The sequence below is a fragment of the Mobula birostris genome, chromosome 1, assembly GCF_030028105.1.
Source record: "Mobula birostris isolate sMobBir1 chromosome 1, sMobBir1.hap1, whole genome shotgun sequence".
Classification (NCBI taxonomy): domain Eukaryota; kingdom Metazoa; phylum Chordata; class Chondrichthyes; order Myliobatiformes; family Myliobatidae; genus Mobula; species Mobula birostris.
Window position 1 is genome coordinate 199,592,535 of NC_092370.1, and position 24,000 is coordinate 199,616,534.

A 24,000-nucleotide genomic window follows, 5' to 3' on the forward strand; every position below is an offset into this window, starting at 1 on the left:
CACCACCTTTTCACACAGTCCTCATTAGGTAACATTCTTGCTGGGAATTCATTCCATGTAGTAATCACAATTTATTTAAATAATAGCTTCTTGATGTTGCAACTAATGTTTTACTTTTGATCCTTTCAAATATCCGTTTATTAACTTATCTATACTATTCACCCCTTATAAATACCAGACGATATCAATGCTAACTCACCTCCTTTTAAGACTGAAAAGTACAAGTTTTCTCAGACTTTTCCCCAAATTGTTCAGAAAGCCATTTGATTCTTCACTGACCTCTGATTCTGAACTCTAAATTTTAAATGCAATTTGCTTTTGTACCCTGCTATTTAGGTTCTTTTGTTTTGAACTTTCTTTTTCTATTTAACTTTCTCTAATTGTTATTCTGCATTGATTGAAAATGGAATGCTAGATCTCTTTGTGGTGTTTGTGCCATTTCCTTCCCCCCCCCAAACACACTTCTATGCAGCATCTTATTTATTTTTCTTTAAATTTAATTTAATTTCTTGAACCACTTGTAAATTTTGCACTATTGTTCCTGATGTTTTACCATTTTGAACCAAACTGTTAGTATAAATTTGAAAGTAGTAATTCCAACATTAATCTCTAGAGCAGCACATTCAATATTTTAGCCTCTCTTTAAAATGTTCTTTTATAAACAGACCTAAATTATGTAACAATGTCAATTTTGTCTGATGTGAGAGGAAAGAAGTTGTATGCTTTAAAGGTGCCAACCTTATGAAACAAAATATTACACAGAAAATAAGCAAAATAAATTGTACCATATTGCAAATAGTAACTCATAATTTATTAAAAATATAATTATGTCAAAAATAAACCTTTCCTAGCAGTATTCTTAGTGGTTTTTTTTCTCTGGCATGTGGGCATTTGATCTTCTATGTATTGGTTTCATTGGAAATTTTAAACAATATTGAAATTTCTTTTTGCATTTTTCCCCTGCACACTTATTGGTACTTTGTGAAGAACTGGAATGTCCACCCTATGGCCCTTGGATCACACTTTTCCATAGGACCACATGGCCTGGCCTGGCCCAGTGAAAGGGAATAATCCAACTGGAGCAGTTTGGAAGTTCTATCACACAAGGCCAAAACAATCACCTGCAATAGATAAGTGCCATATTCCGTCACATTCCGGTATTGAAGGAAGTGAGCTGGGAGAACGTCATGTGGAGATGTAACGTTAAGAGAATACGAGAGTCTTCCAGATAATGGATGGTGATGTTGGGCTAGAAGATTGGAGAGGGTTAGGAATATGTTAACGTATGCTAATGACAGTGGCAGTGGGTAGTTGGGAAAAGTTGTTGATGGAGGCGCCTTATTGCACCAACCTGAAGGAATGTGGACAGCTTAAACAATATCCCAGAATGGGTGAACCCTTGCCAAGCCAAGCCTCAAGGTTCCAGTTAAAATCAGCTCATGGTTTCACAAGAGTGACAACATCTTACACAAGTGATATAAAACCAGCAGGGCTTCAGGTGCCACAATTTTAGTCCAAGGCTCTGTTCTCCAACCTTAGAAACTATGAAGAGCATCCTATCCAGATGGCTTAGTTTGCCAATGACACTGTCTGTGACTGCAAGAAACTACAGTGTTGTGGAGAAGCTTAGCACATCATGGAAACTAGCCTCTCCTCTATGGACTCTATCTACATTTATTGCTGCCTTAGTAAAGCAGCCAGTATAATCGAAGACCTTTGCTACCCCAGACATTCTCCCTTCACTACATCTCTTCTCCTCCCTGCCCCCAGAGAGCTTTATTCATCATACTTAAAAGGGTTCATGTCTGTGCTGAGTTAACTAAATAACTAGCCATATCTCAGGATTGTTTACATGCCTCATTTCAATGTTGATTGTAAGTTACAGTATATTTAGTTTTGATTTTTATGTACTATTACTGTATTAGCAAGCTTCTGACAGAGATAAATCAGAATTTGGAAATTCTGATCACCTGGCTGTACTTATACTCCCAGCGTAGAGGCAGAGACTAAAGACCACAACACCAGTGATGAAGACCCTGAACGTATGGTCAAGGGAGGCAGAGGTGTGCTGATAGGGCTGCTTTGAGTCAATGGAGTGGACAATATTTAGGGATTCACCTTTGGATCTGAATGAAAACGCTACAGTTGTCATTGACTTCTTGAAGACTTGTGTGGATGAGTGTGTGCCTTTGAAAACATAATGGACATGCCCAAACCAAAAGCTGTGGATGAACAAGGAGATTTGTGATCTATTGAGAGCTAGACAAGGCTATTTTAAGGGCAAATAAACAATTTCATTTGAGGTTAGAGATGGAATCAGATGCACAACAGCTCTGGCAGGGTTTGCAGGCCATTACCTTCTACAAAACGAAACCTAAGCTGTGATGCTTCACTCCCAGATGAGCTCAATAGGAGAATAAAACTAGACCCGTGTGAATCTTTGCAGCATCTGGTGACCCTGTGATTTGTCTCTGAGGCAGACATCAGTACATCTTTCAAGAGGGTGAACCCTTGCCAGGCGTCAGGCCCTGATGGTGTACCTGCTAGGACACTGAAAACCTGTGCCAACCAACTGGCGGGAGTGTTCCAAGGACAGCTTTAATCTTTCACTGCTGTAGTCAAAAGTTCCCACCTGCTTCAAAATGGTGACCATCATACAAGTATGAAAAAGAGTAAGGTGAGTTAGCTCAACGACTATCGCCCAGTGGCACTCACATCTATTGTGATGAAGTGCTTTGAGAGGTTGGTCACGGCCAGAATCAACCCCTGCCTAAGCAAATAACTCGACCCTCACAATTTGCCTATTGCTATTATAGGTCTACAGCAGATGCAATTTCACTGGCTCTCCACTGGACCTTGGATCACTTGGACAATATTGTTACCTATGTCAGGCTGCTGTTCATAGACTACAGCTCAGTTTTCAACACAATCATTCCCTCAGTTCTAATCAAGCTCCAAAACCTGGGTCTCTACACCTCCCTCTGCAACTGGATCCTTGACTTCCTCACCAGGAGACCACAATCAGTGTGGATCAGAATAACATCTTGCTGGCAATCGACACTGGTGCACTTCAAGGATGCATGCTTAGCCCATTGCTCTACTCTCTCTACACCCACAATTGTGTTGCTAGACACAGCTCAAACACCATCTATAAATCTGCAGACAACACAACTATCATGGCAGAATTTCAGACAGTGACAAGGAAGGGTAGAGGAACAAGGCAGATCAGCTGATTGAGTGTGTCGCTTCAACAACCTTGCACTCAACATCAGTAAGACCAAGGAACTGATTGTGGACTTCAGGAAGGGGAAATTGAAGGAACACGCACCAGTCCTCATCGAGGGATCAGAAGTGGAAAGTGTGAGCAGTTTCAAGTTGCTGAATGTCAATGTCTCTGAGGATTTATCCCAGGCCCAATATATTGATGCAATTATAAAAAAGGCACAATAGTGGCTATATTTCACTAGGAGTTTGAAGAGAATTGGTATGTTCTTTAGGTGTGCTGTGGAGAGCATTCTAACTGGTTGCATCACCGTCTGGTACGGAAGAGGCTGCTGCACAGGTTCAGAAAACTCTGCAGAAAGTTGGGAACTCAGCCAGCTCCATCATGGACACTAGTCTCTGCAGATTCCAGGACACCTTCAAGCCTCAGAAAGGCAGCATCCATTATTAAGGACCCCCATCACCCAAGACATGCCCTCTTCTCATTGCTGTCATCAAGGAGAAGGTACACACACCAAATGTTTCAGGAACTGCTTCTTCCACTCTGTCAGCAGACTCTGAATGGGCAATGAGCACATGAACATCACCTCAGTATTCCTTCCTCTCTTTTTGCCCTACTTACTTAATTTATATACACTTATAGTAATTTGTAGTTTATTGATCCCAAAGAAAATTACAGCATCATAGTAGCATTACAAGTGTACAGATATACAAATATTAGAAGAGAAGTAACAAAGAATTAAAAAAAAAAGTTACCTCAAACAGGAGGGAGTCAACACTCCCCCGGCTGTAGGTTGACTCATAGAGCCTGATAGCTGAGGGTAAGAATGACGTCTTTGTAGCAGCACAGTTGTCTTAGACTATTACTAAAACTATTCCTCTGTTCAGCCAAGGTAGCATGCAGAAGGTGAGAAACATTGTCCAGAATTGCCAGGATTTTCTGCAGGGTCCTTTGATCCACTACAGCCTCCAGTGTGTCTAGTTTGACTCCTATAACAGAGTCAGCCTTTCTAATCAGTTTACTAATCCTGTTGGCATCACCTATGTTGATGCCATTGCCCCAGCAGACCATCACATAGAAAATTGTACTGGCATAACAGGTTGGTGGAACATGTGAAGGAGAGGCCTGCATACCCCAAAGCACCTCAATCTCCTCAGGGAGTTGAGGTGACTCTGGCCCTTCTTGTACACAGCCTCTGTGTTTATGCTCCTCTCAAGCCTGTCAACCAGGTGCACCCCCAGGTATTTGTAGGTCCTCACCACATCCACGTCCTCACCATCGATATTAACAGTGGACACTGCAGGCTTAGTCTTCCTAAAGTCCACCACCATCTCCTTGTTGTACTAATGTTGAGCTACAGATGATTCAGCTTGCACCATTTGACAAAGTCCTCCACCAGGGACTGTATTCATCCTCCCTTTATACACTTAACCATTACTGAGTCATCAGAGAATTTCTGCAGATGACATGACTCAGTATTGTTATATTTCTAGACCCCATCCCTCATCCCCCAATCTCTACTCCTGCCGCAAAACAACAAATTTCACGACGTATGCTTGTAAAATTAAACCTGATTCTAACTGAAGCGGTAGGGCGGTGGGACTATGGGAAGTAACAAGAGGACTCTAAATTTACTTGCTATTATAAATGCTATTGGTATAAATTCTATTTATCTGGAGGCAAGAATCTTTGAAATAAATAGTGCGTATACCTATATAAGATTTATTGTCCAAGTAAATTATGCAGCATATCTAATATATTTTAAATGATGCTCTATTCTCGCTTTGTCACGCTGGTAAAATGTCAAGCCACCATCATCAGGAACATGTTAAGTGTAATAGCGAGAGCAATTTTTAAAACTCCTGTTATAGTCATCTGCATGTTTTGAGCTAATTTTTAAATAGATGAATATATTTCAGTGTTATAATCCCCTGCTCGACCCTAATACTCTCAGATTCCAACTAGTGTATATTTCTAGCATTTAATTTTACATCTCATAATTAGGATTTGTATTCCCTGCCAAAAAAAAGGTGAACTTTTCTGTCTTCGATCATTCATTTATATGACGCTGATTTCCCCCGTTTAAAAATACTCTTTTTTATAAAAGGTAGCGAAAGAGTTTACCTATGTCCAAGTGCACAAAACGACAAAAAAAAACTCGTTGCTCGTGTGATGTCGAGAACTTCCAGGTAATACTGAGTTTGCCCAGAGAAGTAGCCTCTGGTCTACTTTTTCCAATCTCCTTCTTCGTTCCGGGACTCGAATGGCAATTGGTGGACGCTCTCTTGCAGAACCACGTGACGACAGGCGGCTGTACCCACAACGCCCCGCAGTAAAACAAAACCACGTGACAGGACCCCGCTCTCCTAGTATGGCGTCTCCCACGGTAGCTCCTCTCAGAGCCGGAGCAGGTCGCGATCAGCCGCCGCTGGATTCGGTGGATGATGCCGAGGGATTGTATGTGGCCGTGGAGCGCTGTCCGCTCTGCAACACAGCCAGGAGGCGTCTCACGTGCGCGAAGTGTATCCTGGCCGGCGATTTCGTCTACTTCGACAACAGAAACTCGGAAAGGTATTGTTTACCAGAAATACATTTTTTAAAATGACAGCATTGCTGCTAGTACAAGAAGCGGACGGGCCGCACCCAGCATCGGTGCGAAGTTTAATGAGTGCTGAAACACTGAGGAAAGCACGGTCAGATTCCCTTGGGGATTGCATAAGATATTTGATACTTAAAATTACCCTTGACCTCGGTCAGGGAAACGTGATCGTTTATTTTTCTATCCTCCGCTCTCGCTTGGAGTCTAGTTGACTCTAGGCGAGAGTGGAATATTATTATTTCCGTTGCAATCTTTTAATTCAAATTTCAAGTTTAAAATTTGTATATTTTCCTCTGGTGTGGACGTAATTTGATATCGGATTAAATCCACTGCTGGAGTCAAATGGAGAAAGAATAGATTCAAAGGAAAATAAATGCAAATGCTGCGCATATTATGTTTGTTCGGGACTCATTTCCAACTTATGATTTTAACATTTTAAAAAAAATTGGAAGCGATTTGCTGTGTTAGACCCAACGTTAGTGCAATGGGTACTATCAGATTCAGAATCAGAATAAGGTTTAATATCACTAATTTATGTTATTTTGCGGTAGAATACATAATCAAAAATATAAGATGTAATAAGATATATATTATATAAAATTAGTGCAAAAAGAGCAAAAGAAGAAAAAAGTAATGGTACGTGGGTTTATTTTCCATTCAGAAATCTGATGGCAGTGGGGAAGAAGCTGTTCCTGAAAGACTGTGTGTCTTAAGATTCTAGTGTGTCCTTGATGGCAGCAATGAGAAGAGGGCATATCCTGGGTGATGGAGGGTCCTCAATAATCATGCTGCCTTTTTGAACCATTGCCTTTTGGAGATGTCCTTGATGCTGGGGAGACTAGTACCCGTGCTAGTTTGCAAGTTGCTGCAGCATTTTCCAAACTTGTACAGTGGCCTCTCCGTACCAGACAGTGATGCAATGAGTTAGAATGCTCCCCATGGTACATCTGTAGAAATTTACAAGAGTCTTTGGTGAGATACCTAGTCTTCTCAAACTCCTAATGAAATATAGTGCTGTTGTGCCTTCTTTGTAATTGCATCAATATTTCGGGCCCAGGATAGACCTTCAGAGATGTTGACACCCAGGAACTTGAAATTGCTCACACTTTCCACTGCTGATCCCTCAATGAGGACTGGTGTGTGTTTCTTTAACTTTCCCTTCCTGAAGTCCACAATTCTTGGTCTTCCTGACATTGAGTGCAAGGTTGTTGGTGAGAGAATGTAGTGGTCAATTCTAACCAAGCCAAATTGCTGCTGCTGGTGACATCCACGAACTTGTTATACTTGTATGACGAGCCCTCAGCTCCAATGATGATTGTTCCAAAAGTCAAAGATATGTGTTCAATCCTTTATTAGCAAACAGACAATCTTTGAAGCGATTAAGCGTCCCCAAGTGTAAGTTGAGCATAACCGAGTGAACAACCAAAACATACAACAGACGTAGGCCCCCAGGTGCAAACTGCCACGAACAAAACAAGAATACTTAACTTATTCCCTTCACTTTTACCATGCCCCCACTAACGTGACTAGTTACCATAATAAACATTCAGACACAACACATAATACAATGCAGATAGAGAACAGATACATGGCTCCTATATTCCAGCCCCTTAATTATTACACTAAAATAATTACAACTGCATGCTATTAAGACACAGGAGCCATGGAATCTCAACATTTACACAAAATGTCTTCTTTCTGGTAAGTAGACTAACCTGGATCATGACAAACCAGGTGGTTTCTCTTGACTGCATTCAGGAAAATCTGTCTCGAAGGGCTGCTGCCAAAGCTTATTCAAGTTCAAAACTGGAATCCTGTTAACTGTCAGCTCTGGCCTGGTGTAGTCTCTTCCACCACCTCAGTCTCCTTTCAATGGTTCTTTAACAGTTCGATCCAGCATTGTTCTGATTGCATCAGGTCCATTATTAGCACTGTGAATCACCTGCAATGGCTCCAATGCCTTGGGCACATGCATTCCTATCAGCAGCTCAGTCGCTGCCTCAATTTCCAGCAAATGAATATGCTTTAGGTGAGACCATTTCTGAAAATCTCTCTGATGAGTATTTCCCTTGTGGACAGACATACATTCCTGCATAGAGATGTTAGGCAATTCACAGTAGTTTTCACTGTCTAAGCCAGGCACTTCCAATCCTTAAATGAAGTAGCTACTCACGACCTTCTCTTGACCCATGGTGCATAAAAGAATGTGCTTTCCTTTTCCGAAACGAGAAAATCTGCAGATGCTGGAAATGTGTGTTCCTTTTCCTGCCGGGTTGAGGTTGGGCAGGAAGCTGTCTGTGCAGAACACTGCTGTACTTCCTTGATCTAGGAAAGCATAAGTAACTGCTGTCTTGTTACTCTTCTTAGACTTCACCTGAACTGGAATTATAGGAAATTTACAATCATGATCGCCAGCTCCCTTAAGGCCATTAGTTACCGGGGCATTACTCCCTGCTGTGTTTGATTCATTCATGACTTGTTTTGAATCTGCACCCTTTTCTTCAGAGTGAGTATGAGGTATGCTGGGATGCTTGCCATTGCATGCCTTGCATGAATGATGCTTCCTGCAATCTTTGCTGAAGTGTTCCATACACAGACAATCAAAGCTGACACTATTTTCTTTTAGGAAGGCAATCTTCTTGAAATGAACCTTTTTCTCCAGCTGAAAGTATGTTCACCCTGGAAAAACAGACAAACCTTCTTATTATTTACAGGCTCAGTTTTAGCTTTACTTTTTGCCGTAGCCCCACAATTGCAGCAAAGCTGCTTCCTTTAGCCTTAGAATAAATTTGTGATCCAGTTTTGTTCACACCTTTGCTTACTGCTGGTGGTGTAGTATCGTATACATTCCCAAACACTGACTGGGTAGCAATCTTCACTCTCCTTTCAATAAAATCACCAATGTCATTGAACGTAACTTTACGGTTATGCCTTTCTTGCAGTTTACAGACCACCGATCTCCATTTTTCCCTAAGCTTATGGGGCAACTTATTTATGCAATGCTCGTATTAGCAGGCATGTCCAACTCGCACATGTCCTGCTCATCTTCCATAGCATTGCAACAGCCTCTTAGAAAAAGACTGTAACCTCGAAGAGCTTTCACATCTTCTGGTTTTATATGTGGCCAAGAAAGAGCGTTTTCCATGTAGCCACAGCAATTTTATGTTCATTACCAAAGTGTTCCTGCAATAAAGCTTGGGCCTTTAGATATCCTTGCTCCTGCCTGGCTCGCTGGCAACTGTTGACAAACTCTCCAGGGTAACCTCCAGTGAACTGTTTGAGAAAATTGAGACAGTCACCATAATCATCAGTCTTGCTTTCAGTGCTATTCTTGAAAGCCCTCAAAAACGATTGGTATTACAATAGATTGCCAGTGAAGATTTGAATCTCTCTTTTAGGCAGAAGTGCAAGGTGTTGTTGTTGAATCACTAAGCTTGCTATTTCCTTTCACGTCCTTATGGCCTCCAGTGCAGCATTTAGACTTGTATCATCTGAAACACGAGTGTCACCATACTGTAAGTTAATGTCCTCAGAAACATCTTGTGCTATTGGATATGGCATGGGTTCAGAATGCCTCCTTGGTGCAGACTGAGAGAGAACATTCTGAACTACCCTTTGGGGTCCAAACTCGTGGCTCATAGACATTTGAGGAACAAATGTATTCACATTGACTTCGAGTATGTTAGATTTTCTCTGTGCTATATCAACATAGGATCTTTTGCCATAGAACTGCCCTGCTAGAGCACCTTTAGCACCCACAGCACTTCAACCCTGCCCATCTTGGCTGCAATTTCTTCCTGCAAGTTAAGTGGCTTTATCTTTCTCTGAAACTGTTCTTCCACCTGCTCCTGGTTTCTCTGAAGCTGTTCTTCCATCTGCTCCTGGTTTGTCTGAAGCTGTTCTATCTTTTCTGCTCGGTTTCTCCAAAGTCGTTCCATCTTTTCTTCCAATGCGTGTTTATCCTTCAATATTTGTTGTCTTGCACATAACTCAGCTAAATCAACCTCCATTCTAATGTGTGCTGATGAGGTATCAGCCATATGGGATGCTCTGCTAGCAATAGAATCTGCTGCACACACATTAGACATGCTGTCTTCAGGGTATACGTCACCCTGGAAGTCATTAGCTCTATACCTAGTCACAGCATGCTCCGTGGCTTTATAAATATTTTCATTTTCTCCAGCATCTTGACCTTCAACCACACATGTTTGTTTCACCCATTGTTCAGCCTCTACTGTGACTGTGTTAATAAGTGTATCAGTATGTACAAAGTTTTCAGTCTATGTCAGAGATAAGCATTAAAGACAACAGTAAGTTATGTTGCTTAGCAATGTCTTCACAAAGAGTTTTTCAATCATCTAAATGAGAATGTACTTGTGAAGCATGCTGGTCTACATGCAAGAGGTTTCTAATTAATATTAAATCAATAGTTTGTTTAATATCAAAGAAATGTACACAATATACACCCTGAAGTTCTTTTTCTTGGCAGACATCCACGAGTACAGAAGCGTGCCCCAAAGAATAAATGACAGTTAAAACATCAGAACCTTTAAGCCCCCCCTTCCCTTCCTACGCACAAGCAGCAGCAAAACAATGACCCTTCCACAAAAAAGCATCAGCACCTTCCACTCACCAAGCATTCAATCGCAAATCTTTAATCTTTTTATCAAATTTGTTATAGTCCTTTTGAAAGTTGTCAATTCTAGCTGACAGAGCTTTCCCAGCAGGTTTAATTTCTCTCGTAGTCTTGACCTTGAGGTCACTGCTCGACTTGTGTTGTTTACCAAGTGCACAAAGCAGACCAAGCAACAACAATTGAATTCAGATATCGACATTCAAAGTGGTTAACATTTCTACAGAACCAAGCGCTGAACCCTTAGGCAAGCACTGCACTATAGAGCTTGCAGTCCCCAGTTGGTCAGGCAGGGCTGACCATTCAAACTGTGGAATCAACAAAAGGTTGTTACTTGCCACAACCTGCTCCAGGCTACAGTGCTTCTAATTTCGCAGACACATCCGAGTGCTGATGTCTGTTTGGTACAACTGTCAAAAACTTTTGTTGACAGAATGTAACGGTCAATTCTAACCAAACCAAGTTGCAGCTGCTGGCGACCCCCATGGATTTGTTGTACTTGTATAACGTGTCCTCAGCTCCAATAATGATAGTTCCAAAAGTCAAAGATATGTATTTGATCCTTTATTAGCAATTAGCAGACTTACAATCTTAAAGTGATGCAACTTAGGAGCACCCAAGTGTAAGTTGAGTGTAATTGAGTGGTCAACAAAAGATACAACATCCATTGGCCCCCAGCTGCAAACTGCCACAAACAAGATGTCACTTATTCCCTTTGCTTTTACCATGACCCCACTTACGTGACTAGTTACCATAATAAATGCACAACACAGAATACAATGTAGATAGGGAACAGATGCCATTCAACCAGCTGATCTATCCCACTCCTGTACACCTCATTACCATCTGAAATTCTGCCAACAGTAGGTGTATAATTGGCAAATTTACAGTTGCCATTTGAGAAGTGATTAGCCACACAGTTGTGTGTGTAGAGAGGGTGCAGAGCAGTGGGTTAAACACGTGTTCTAGAGGTGTGCCAGTGTTGATTGTCAGTGAGGAGGAGATGTTATTTCCAATCTGCACTGACTGTGGTTGCCCAATGAGAAAGTCAAGGATCCATTTGCAGAGGGAGATACAGAGTCCCGGGTTTTGGAGCTTGTTGATTCATACTGAGGGTTTGATGGTGTTGAATGCTGAGCTGTAGTCAATGAACAGCAGCCTGATGTTGGTATTACTATTGTCTAGGTGATCCAATGCCAAGTGGAGAGCCAGCGAGATTCATAGAGTTATAATGCATGGAAACGTATCCATGCCAAACAAGGGCCCTGTCTAAGCTGATCACATTTATTTGAATTTGGCTCATCTTCCTTTAAACCAGGGGTTCCCAACCTGGGGTCCATGGACCCTCGGTTAATGGTAGGAGTCCATGGCATAAAAAAGGATTTGGAACCTCTGCTCTAAACCTTTCCTGTCCAATTTACCAATCCAAATGCCTTCTAATTGTACCTCCCTGTATCACATCCAAATGTAGGAGGATCTAGATAATATACAGACCTGGGCTGATAAGTGGCAAGTAACATCTGCAATGCAGTGCCATGCAAAAACAATATCTAACAAAAGAAAATCTAGCTATCACCCCCTGATATTCAATGAGAACAGGTTGAGTGAACTTGGCCTTTTCTCCTTGGAGTGACAGAGGATGAGAGGTGTCCTGATAGAGGTGTATAAAATGATGAAAGACATTGATTGTGTGGATAGTCAGAAGTTTTTTCCCAGGGCTGAAATGGCTAACATGAGAGGGCACAGTTTTAAGGTGCTTGGAAGTAGATACAGTGGAGATGTCAGGGGTAAGATTTTTACATAGAGAGTGGTGAGTGCGTGGAATGAACGGTGATGGAGGTGGATACAATAGGGTCTTTTAAGAGACTCTTGGACAGGTACATGGAGCTTAGAAAAATAGAGGGCGATGGGTAACCCAAAGTAATTTCTAAAGTAATTACATGTTCGGCACTGCATTGTGGGCCAAAGGGGCCTGTATTATGTTGTAAGTTTTCTATGATTCTATAATACTATCCATGAATCCCTCAGCATCGACGGCCTGGGGATTACCATTGACCAGAAACTGAATTAGGGTAGCCATTAAACACAATATGGCCATGAGCAGTTCAGAGGCTAGGAATCCTGTCTCCTAATTCCCCAAACCACTGCCAGGTTCAAGCTGTGGGTGCAATGGAAAACCTCTATAAGGTCACAATTCTCTTTTGCTCTGGGAATAACTGTCCCAGTTTACCTAATCTATTTGTAATTCAATCCCACCAGCCCAGGCACGATCGTTGTGAACCTTTCCTACACCCTCTCTAGCTTAATCACATCCTTCCTGTAACATGGCAATGATAACTGCACAGAATACTCCAGGTGTGGTCTAACCAACATTTTGTACAGCATGACATCCCATTTCCCATATACTTCATTGGGAGTTTGAAGAGATCTGGTATGTCAACAAATACACTCAAAAACTTCTATAGATGTACTGTGGAGAGCATTCTGACAGATTGCATCGCTGTCTGGTATGGGGGAACTACTGCACAGGACCAAAAGAAACTGCAGAGGGTTGTAAATCTAGTCAGCTCCATCTTGGGTACTAGCCTACAAAGTACCCAGGACATCTCCAAGGAGCAGTGTCTCAGAAAGGCAGCTCCTCATTAATGACCTCCAGCACCCAGGGCATGCCCTTTGCTCACTGTTACCATCAGGTAGGAGGTACAGAAGCCTGAAGGCACTCACTCAACGATTCAGGGACAGCTTCTTCCTTCTGCCATCTGATTCCCAAATGGACATTGAACCCTTGAACTCTACCTCACTTTTTAAATATATTATTTCTGTTTTTTGCACAATTTTTAATATATTCAATATATGCTTACTGTAATTAATTTATTTTTTCTTCTATATTATGCATTGCATTGAACTGCTGCTGCTAAGTTAACAAATTTCACAACACTTGCCGGTGATAATAAACCTGATTCTGATTTCCTGTATTCAATACTATAGCCAATAAAGGAAAACACCTGTGTTGCCATTTTCACACAACTATATACTTATGGAAGATATTAATGGCAAATCTGTCTCCTGTAAGTGATACAGATACATTTGGAATACAAGGTGGTGTTCAGATGAATTGAAGGGCACTGTGGAAGTTGGTGGCAAAGGTGATGAAACTGACAACTACCGCACTAGTGTTGGAAGGAGCACCAATGCAGTTATCAATGTAGTAAAGGGTTTGGGTGTGTTGCAGATGTAATTGAACCTGTTGTTAGTGGCAAATCATATCATCACTTTAACAACTTGTATAAAATAATTTAGCTTAATATCTAACACATTTTGTTATAAAGTTTGCACAGAATATATGAGAAAGATAATTGAAAATGAATTTTCAGAGAAGATGAAAGTTTGAGCTAAATAAAGCAAAAAGCCAGCAAGGAAAAGATGTAATAAGGTGTTGGCTTTAGGTTTTAATCTGTAACTAAACTTGTTTATTTTCCTATAGTTAACTTTTGTGTAACTTTTGTCAGTCTTTCATGAAATGGCTAGGAAAATTAGCACTAGAGGTTTACAAAATAGTAACCACATTAAACCACCCCCACCCTTAATGCATTTGGACACATATAAGATATAAGTTCAGGAATATTAAGAAAGTTATATTTAGGGAATAGGAAAAAATTTGAATTAAACACACTCCACAGATTTGTCCTTCCTAAAGTGAAATGCATTAAGTCTTACCTCAGTGGTTGGTAAGTTGATGGAGAAGATCCTGAGAGACAGGATTTATGTACATTTGGAGAGGTATAATATGATTAGAAGTAGTCAGCATGGCTTTGTCAAGGGCAGGTTGTGCCTTACGAGCCTGATTGAATTTTTTGAGGATGTGACTAAACACATTGATGAAGGAAGAGCAGTACATGTAGTGTATATGGATTTCAGCAAGGCATTTGATAAGGTACCCCATGCAAGGCTTATTGAGAAAGTCAGGTTGCATGGGATCCAAGGGGACATTGCTCTGTGGATCCAGAACTGGCTTGCCCACAGAAGGCAAAGAGTGGTTGTAGCCGGGTCATATTCTGCATGGAGGTCAGTGACCAATGGTGTGCCTCAGGGATCTGTTCTGGGACACCTTCTCTTCCTGATTTTAATAGATACCTGGATGAGGAAGTGGAGGGATGGGTTAGTAAGTTTGCTGATGACACGAAGGTTGGAGGTGTCGTGGGTAGTGTGGAGGGCTGCCAGAAGTTACAGCGGGACATAGATAGGATGCAAAACTGGGCTGAGAAGTGGCAGATGGAGTTCAACCCAGATAAGTGTGAGGTGGTTCATTTTGGTAGGTCAAATATGATGGCAGAATATAGTATTAATAGTAAGACTCTTGGCACTGTGAAGGATCAGAGGGATCTTGGGGTCCAAGTCCATAGGACACTCAAAGCTGCCATGCAGGTTGACTCTGTGGTTAAGAAAGCTTATGGTGCATTGGCCTTCATCAATCGTGGGATTGAGTTTAGGAGCTCAGAGGTAATGTTGCAGCTATATAGAACCCTGGTCAGACCCCACTTGGAGTATTGTGCTCAGTTCTGGTTGCCTCACTACAGGAAGGATGTGGAAGCCATAGAAAGGGTGCAGACGAGATTTACAAGGATGTTGCCTGGATTGGGAAGCATGCCTTATGAGAATAGGTTGAGTGAACTTGGCCTTTCCTGGTTGGAGTGACGGAAGATGAGAGGTGACCTGATAGAGGTGTATAAGATGATGAGAGGCTTTGATCGTGTGGATAGTCAGAGGCTTCTTCCCAGGGCTGAAATGGCTATCACGACAGGGCACAGTTTTAAGGTGCTTGGAAGTACATACAGAGAAGATGTCAGGGGTAAGTTTTTTACGCAGAGAGTGGTGAGTGTGTGGAATGGGCTGCTGGCAATGGTGATGGAGGCAGATATGATAGTCTTTTAATAGGTACATGGATCTTGGAAAAATAGCGGGCTATGGATAACTAGGTAATTTCTAATGTAATGTTCCATTATATTGGCTCGTGTATGTCTAGGGGAAATCCCGCCCAGCACCTGCTTCAACACTCCCCTCAGGGTCAGTCGCCGCCCGAATCAATCACAAACATCAATCATCAGCCAGCACACCCAGTAAATTTTAACAAATACACTTTATAGATATTACTAATTCTATGACATTAACATGCATTTGATACAGAGAGGAAAGTAATGGGAAAAAAAAAGGCGCCAACACTTATCAAAGTCCAAGTTCTTCGCGCGCTACCGCTGGAGCTCAATTCGACGTCAGACGACCACCCGAATTCCGTCGACTCACGGCTCGGGACCACCCTGAGCGATCGACCGGAGCCTCTCCGCACGACCGCCGTCCTCCTCGTCTCTCCTCCAACTCCCCGCCAAAACCCAGTCCACAGTCATATCATGCAACATGGCATCCGAAAACAAAACAATACATAACCACCCATTGGCTAATAGAACCTTGTTATCATCATTTTAAAGTAAAACAAACTGTTAGCGCAAACTCTCTGAAGCGTTAAAACACAACAAAGCCGCATTCCCCAGATTAACATAACAAAATCGCCATTTTAAATGTAACAAAAGAAAGACCCCGTACACTAAAGTAAGGACATGTTTGGCAGAGCATTGTGGGCCAATGGACCTGTATTGTGCTGTAGGTTTTCTATGTTTCTATGCTGGAAGTCTTGAACAAAAACAAGTTTTTCAGTCAGTCAGACAGCATCTGTGGAAAGAGAAACAGTTGAGTTTTGGGTCTGTGATTCCATATAAGAAAATGTAGGATCCACTCACACATGAGTGCATGGTCAAACACTTGAGTAATCACATTTTCAAGTTCACCAATGATACAACAGTGGTGATGCTCGTCACCAACAACGATATGATGGCTTATAGAGAGGAGATGGAAGAGATCGAGACCTGGTGCCAAGCAAATACCCTCTCCTTCAATGTCAGCAAGACAAAGGAGATGGTTGTTGACTTCAAGACAACTTGCAACGCTCAACCCCCTCTTTACATTGGCAGCACAACAGTAGAAATTGTGAACAGTTTCAAACTCCTGGGAGTATCCCATCTTGCAAAACCTTTCATGCTCCTAGAACACATCCTACATAATCAGGAAAGCTCATCAATGCCTCTGCTTTCTGAGGAGGCTGAAGAGAGCTTGACTATGTCATCTATACTCTTTACCATTCTACAAATGCGCAGTAGAGGGCATCCTAACAAGTTGCATCACTGCTTGGTGCAGAAAATGCACTGCACCTGAAAGCTTAATATACGGGTAGTCAAAACTGCCCAATGCATCACCGGCATCGGCCTACTTGCCAATAAGGACATGTATACAGAAAGGTTTCCAAAAAAGGGCCAGTAACAACATGAAGAATCCCACCCACCTGCTCATGTACTGTTTGTCCCACTCCCGTCAGGGAGGAGGCTACGTAACATCCATGCCAGGACCACCACCAGGCTGATAAACAATTACTTTCCCCAAGCAATAAGGATGATTTACACCTCTACCCACTAACTCAGTGGAGGAATTCATATATGTTGTATTCTTATGATTGTAAGTGAACAAAATCGGCTCAGACACCTAGTGCGAATAATGGACTGCCTTCGTACAGTGCTGTCGACAATTGCAACCTCCAAATCTTCATTTTTCATTGTAATATTCAAGATCATTATCGATGCATTCAAATTCTTTGTAGTTTATAACTTATTCAAGTAGTAAAATCGTTTCATTTTCACTCTTGACTGTTTCTGCCAGCTCCAAGCCTGAATGGTTGAAACTGCAGTGAGCCAAACAGTTCTGAATTGTCTTACTACTTATTTCTCACCAACCATCGATGACAAAAATCGCTGCTTTTTGAACACAAAGACACGCACTGAAACTATATAAAAACTTCGCTTGACGCTCAATGTTGTATCTAATGATCACACAAGCACACGGGACTGATGCTAGTTAGGAACTGTTTGGCAAAAGTCTCATGTCCCGATAAAGTGGAGTAGTGTCTCAAATAAACAAAGGGAGTCCTGGCTATTTTCTTGATTTTTAAGTGTTAGACCATAAGACATAGGAGCAGAATTAGATCACTGGCCCATCGAGTCTGCTCCGCCATTTCATCATGGCTGATCAATTTTCTTCCTCAGCTTCAATCTCTTGCTTTCTCCCTATATCCCTTCATGCCCTAACTAATCAAGAATCTTATTCCCAAATAAGCAGCTGCCCCGATTAACCAATGGCTCAATTAACTGGAATCCGCTGTACTTCTTAATCTTTGAGGTGTATCAACGCTGCACCTTTTGAGTTACCCCCAGAAACTCGAGACATTGCTGTTCTGCTATCATCCCTGCTAGTGTGCCTTTACAATCAACTTTGACCAGCTGCTCTCTCATGCTTCTTTAATCTTCTTACTCTACTGTAATACTGATATATCTGACTTTATTTTCTCCCTCTCAAACTGCAGGGTGAATTCTGTCATATTATGATCACTACCTCTTAAGGGTTCGTTTACCTTACACTTCCAGATCAAACCTAGTTCATTACACATCATATACAAAATTGCCTTTCCCCTAGTGGGTTCAACCATGAACTGCTCTGAAATGCCTTCTCATAGGCATTCTACACATTCCTTCCCTTGCGATCCAGTGCCAACCATATTTTCCCAATCTACCTGCATATTGAAATCCCCCTCTCCTCTTGATTGTATTTGATTGTATCTATGTTTTTAAATCAATGAAAAGATTAATAAAGAAAAGAAAGAAATCCCCATAGCTATCATAACATTGTCCTTTTTACATAACTTTTCTACCTTGTAATTTATGCCCACATCTTTGCTATTGTTCGGTTTGATGAAGTTTAATGGAATGGGGGATTCTCAGATTCCTGTAAACAATGAATTAAGTACTATGTCTGTGTCTGAAGTGTGTTTGAATAATGTCTCACAGCTGCTTTCTTTGGAGCAAGATGAGGATTAAAGTTCGCTCAGATCCACATAAGATGTCTCTAGGCTTTTCACACCTTTTGATTTTGACAAAAAGCAGTACCTGATGGAAATTAGACAAAACATTCCTTTTTAATTCAAGCATAAATTTGACGGATGTTCTTATCTTTGTAATTAAGTTGTGGCTCCAGCAAACAAGGTAGGACATTCTTTTCTTTAATTAAGGTGGCTGGAGTGTCTAACAAATTGATTGCACTTTTGTATCAATAGCCCATTGACTTGGCCGGAATGGTTATCAGACTGATTGTTCTCTGTATCAATAGTCTATTGACTTGACCGGAATGGTTATCAAACTGATTGTTCTCTGCATCAATAGTCTATTGACTTGACCGGAATGGTTATCAAACTGATTGTTCTTTTGTATCAGTGGCCTTATAACTTCTGACAATTCTGACATCGGGCAGTGAACTTGTAGAACCACCGGGGAGATGAGAAAGGGTCTCTCCCTGATGTCGGGTCCAAGTTCACTCACCGGCTGAGCTTGAAGAAATAAACGGGTGAAAAGATAAGTAACGATCTTTTTGTGCTGTCGTTATTTGATCCAGCAAAGTTACGTTTGCATGCTGCTTAGGGAAAGTAACTTCTTCAGTCTGGTGGATCTGGTGTGGAAGCCAGGTAGCCTCTTTCTGGTCCCTGATGGAAATGGTACAAGCTGTCCATGAGCAGGGTGGGCAGGATCCTTCATAGTGTTACTGGCCCTTTTCTTTACACCTTTCTGTATGTATGTCTCTGATGGTAGGTAAGCTGGTGCCACTGATGTTTTGACTACCCATTGTAGAACCTTTTTGACTGCCACAGTGCAGTTAGCATACCAAGTAGTGATGCAGCTTATTGGGATACTCTCTGCTGCACATCTGTAGAATGATGCTAATATGGATGTGCAAAATCCAGTTCTTCAGCTTCCTCAAGAAAGTAGAGGCATTGGTGAGTTTTCTTGACCACATAGGATGTGTTCTGGGAACATGAATGAGTTGTGTGTGATGTGCGCTCCCAGGAGTTTGAAACTCCTTGCAGTTTCCTCTGCTGTACCACCAATGTAAAGAGGACACAGCAACTCCAAATTTTCAGGTTCCATAGTTGTTTTTAATATGATTTGCTTTGCAATTATGAAATGTTCATTACTCATTGTCTTTAAAAATAAGTGTATATATTGAATAATTAGTGTGTGTTTATGAATTATCAATAATCACTAAATCAAAAACTGGAACTTTTCATTTACCTTAGATATGCTGACAAAATGGAACGGTTAAAGTGCTTCAGAAATGAGAAGGAAAAGTACCAGCAACAGTAAGTACTGATCTTACCATTTTTTATTTGGAGTACTCATCTACATTTTGCTACAACATGTGTCTGAGATGTTACTAATAACATTTAGTTCAATATATCTACTGGGAAATTAAATAATAAATATTGTACTTGTCTGGACCTATATAAGACTGGATTTCAATCCTGTATTTTTTTTTCTAGAGTTATAAAAGCTGTTGAAGGGAAGTGGAAAACTGATCAGTTGGTGAGTTTAGTATACAATGCATTTTGTAAATATTTATTAGTAGCTGATATTTGTATGCTCACATTGCTGCACAAAGATTCAGTTCCACCTGAATAATGGAAATAAAATTTTATAACATTTAATAGTTTTATATTTTGGACCAATATGGAGCAACCCATCTGATGAATTACTATCCCTAATCTGACTGTAAGCCTGTTGAAAGTTTATGCTGTTTGACATTATTTACTGTTAGTATAGTGTGAATTTTATTCACTCTGCTTCAGCCAAAGACTGGATACTGTAGATTGGCTTAGGCTACTTTATTAGCAGAGTTCTTAAAAAAAATGCAACTCAAGCACCATCATTGAACAGCTCCACTTCTGACCCTAAGATAAAGGGATGAACTTCCGCAGAGAATATCTCAGTGGCAGTGTCCTTAGTTTATTTTGATTGACAACAGTCTATTTTACTTTGTTTTCTAACTCTCCACTAAAGGTCTCTCTCAAGAGTGCCAGTCTGTTTCTTTCCACCACGGAATTTTTTTTCAAAATTCTTTCATTCTGTTAACCCCAGTAGCGGTTCAGGGTAATGTACGTGTTTCTAATGTATGCTCAATATTGGGTATTCCCAAGATGTCCTTTCTCCCAGAACCAGAGTACCCAAATAATAATCACTAAATAATTGTTGCTGCTCCTTGAGGTTTTTCTAATATGCTCACACCCCAACCCATCTTTCCAACATTGTTACAGTCTCAGCCACCCAGTCTTCTACATCGAAAGACCATCTTTGCATCTTTACAAAGCATACTGTCCCATTCAGCACACCTAAACACTAAATTTTCAGTCCATAAGATATTGTTACCACAGTTCTAAGGCCAAAACGTGTCTCTCAAAATACTTATAAAATAACATTGTTGAACAACTAGTTTCAAACCTCTGAATCATTTTGTGAGTCTGCCATTCCATTGAAACAGACTGAGCAATTTCATCATGTATTTTAAAGTGACATAGCAACATTTTGCCAGTTGTAAAACTCTGTATTCTTTGATTTTCATTTAATTTCCTCTCTAGTGTTTTAGAAAGGGATATGGAAGCTCTTCCTGTTATAGAGAACTTAGACTAACAGCTGAAAATGGTGCAAAGATTCAGTGGGGCAAGTATCTACAGAGAGTATAGTAGGGTTCATCCTTCTGGCCAGTGATCAACAATAACTACAACCTTTAACTCTGTCAACACACATCGAAGTTGCTGGTGAACGCAGCAGGCCAGGCAGCATCTCTAGGAAGAGGTACAGTCGACGTTTCAGGCCGAGACCCTTCGTCAGGACTAACTGAAGGAAGAGCTAGTAAGAGATTTGAGAGGGGGAGGGGGAGATCCAAAATGATAGGAGAAGACAGGAGGGGGAGGAAATGGAGCCAAGAGCTGGACAGGTGATTGGCAAAAGGGATATGAGAGGAACATGGGACAGGAGGCCCAGGGAGAAGGAAAAGGGGGAGGGGGGGTTAAAACCCAGAGGATGGGAAAGGGGTATAGTGAGAGGGACAGAGGGAGAAAAAGGAGAGAGAGAAAAGGAATGTATGTGTGTATATAAATAAATAATGGATGGGGTAGGAGGGGGAGGTGGGGCATTAGCGGAAGTTAGAGAAGTCGATGTTCATGCCATCAGGTTGGAGGCTACCCAGACGGAATATAAGGTGTTGTTCCTCCAACCTGAGTGTGGCTTCATCTTTACAGTAGAGGAGGCCGTGGATAGACATGTCAGAATGGGATGTGGAATTAAAATGTGTGGCCACTGGGAGATCCTGCTTTCTCTGGCAGACAGAGCGTAGGTGTTGAGCAAAGTGGTCTCCCAGTCTGCGTCGGGCCTTGCCAATATATAAAAGGCCACATCGGGAGCACCGGACACAGTATATCACCCCAGCCGAATCACAGGTGAAGTGTCACCTCACCTGGAAGGACTGTCTGGGGCCTTGAATGGTGGTAAGGGAGGAAGTGTAAGGGCATGTGTAGCACTTGTTCTGCTTACGAAGATAAGTGCCAGGAGGGAGATCAGTGGGGAGGGATGGGGGGGGGGGCGAATGGACAAGGGAGTCACATAGGGAGCGATCCCTGTGGAAAGCAGAGGGGGGAAGGGAATGATGTGCTGAGTGGTGGGATCCCGTTGGAGGTGGCCAACCAAAGTTCAGCAGCAGCTTCTTCTCCTCTGCCATCAGATGTCATTGTCTATGGACACATGAACAATACCTCACTACTCCTCTTTTGCAGTGTTCATTCATTTTTATTGTGACTTATACTAATTTGTTAATCCTGGACTGTACTTCTGCCACACAAAAAAAAAACAAACTTCACGACATTTGTTAGTGACAATAAACCTGGGCTTCTGAGCTCAGCTTCTGTAAAGATCTGATAAACTGGAAATAATTTTCCTTGTGATAAGAAACCAAAACAAAAATAATCTATCTCACAGTCCATCAAAGGTGGATCTAAAGGGATCGTGTAGGGTATAAAGAGAAGACTGATAAAAGGGAACTGTGCAGATGGCCTTAGGTTACAAGTGCATGAATGTTCGTCCCCCCATCCCTCCCCACTGATCTCCCTCCCAGCACTTATCCTTGTAAGCAGAACAAGTGCTACACATGCGCTTACACTTCCTCCCTCACCACCATTCAGAGCCCCAGACAGTCCTTCCAGGTGAGGCGACACTTCACCTGTGAGTCAGCTGGGGTGATATACTGCGTCCGGTGCTCCCGATGCGGCCCTCTATAAATTGGCGAGACCCGACGCAGACTGGGAGATCATTTTGCTGAACACCTACGCTCTGTCCGCCAGGGAAAGCAGGATCTCCCAGTGGCCACACATTTTAATTCCACATCCCATTCCCATTCTGATATGTCTATCCATGGCCTCCTCTACTGTAAAGATGAAGCCACACTCAGGTTGGAGGAACAACACCTTATATTCCGTCTGGGTAGCCTCCAACCTGATGGCATGAATATTGACTTCTCTAACTTCCGCTAATGCCCCACCTCCCCCTCGTATCCCATCCGTTATTTATATACACACATTCTTTCTCTCTCTCTCTCCTTTTTCTCCCTCTGTCCCTCTGACTATACCCCTTGCCCATCCTCCGGGGTTTTCCTCCCCCCCCCACCCTTTTCCTTCTCCCTGGGCCTCCTGTCCCATGATCCTCTCAGATCCCTTTTGCCAATCACCTGTCCAGCTCTTGGCGCTATCCCTCCCCCTCCTGTCTTCTCCTATCATTTTGGATCTCCACCTCCCCCTTCCACTTTCAAATCTCTTACTAACTCTTCCTTCAGTTAGTCCTGATGAAGGGTCTCGGCCCGAAACGTCGACTGTACCTCTTCCTAGAGATGCTGCCTGGCCTGCTGCATTCACCAGCAACTTTGATGTGCGTTGCATGAATTTCCAGCATCTGTAGAATTCCTCGTGTTTACCTTTAACTCTGTATTCTGCTAATAACGATTAGGTTTGTTAAGAAACACCTGGGCAAAAAATTTGTCCTGCAAATTTTGATATCTGTATGCATTCACCGTTAAAGTTGTTAAAACTTTCCAATAACTTAAGCACTTACATCAGTCCTAAAGGAGTGTCTTCTTACTTTATGTTAGAAACCATACACCATTTAACTTTACAAGAATACAGCTGTGAAAAATTTTCTCAATACTTAAATGAGAATAAAGTGAAATGTGTGCTTCCTACTTTAGATGCAGCAAATGATTTTTAGGTGGAAGGTACAACAGAAAATGTATTCAAATTGACTCTACTTTTCTAATAGGAAAAGCGAGCAAAAGTTTACCTGTATTTGAATTGGATATATCAAATTATACTAAGCTAAAAGTTAGCAGTGGAATAATAATATTTTTGTTCTCTTTTACTTTATCTTCTCTTTGTAAAATATTCTCTCCTCTGATCAACAAGCCATGGTTTGCCATCATAAAAACTTTATTGAAGTAAGCATTGGATAATTTTGCAATACATGATTATATGAAATGTGTAAATCTTTGGTGTAGATTGTTCTTTGAATTTACCTAGTTTTG

The 24,000-nt window shown here is 41.6% G+C and overlaps 1 protein-coding gene across 2 annotated transcripts in view; it reads left to right on the forward strand.

The window, feature by feature from the left end:
- Positions 1 to 5,580: 5,580 nt before the first annotated feature.
- The window catches only part of atg14 (autophagy related 14), a 44,920-nt gene continuing 26,500 nt past the window's right edge, over positions 5,581 to 24,000 (forward strand). For both annotated transcript variants that reach the window (XM_072268338.1, XM_072268348.1), the window contains exons 1-3: positions 5,581 to 5,794; positions 19,679 to 19,741; positions 19,922 to 19,964. In XM_072268338.1, the coding sequence (XP_072124439.1) occupies positions 5,595 to 5,794; positions 19,679 to 19,741; positions 19,922 to 19,964 (306 nt within the window). In that variant the 5' untranslated portion in view covers positions 5,581 to 5,594. The remainder of the gene's footprint in view (positions 5,795 to 19,678; positions 19,742 to 19,921; positions 19,965 to 24,000) is intronic.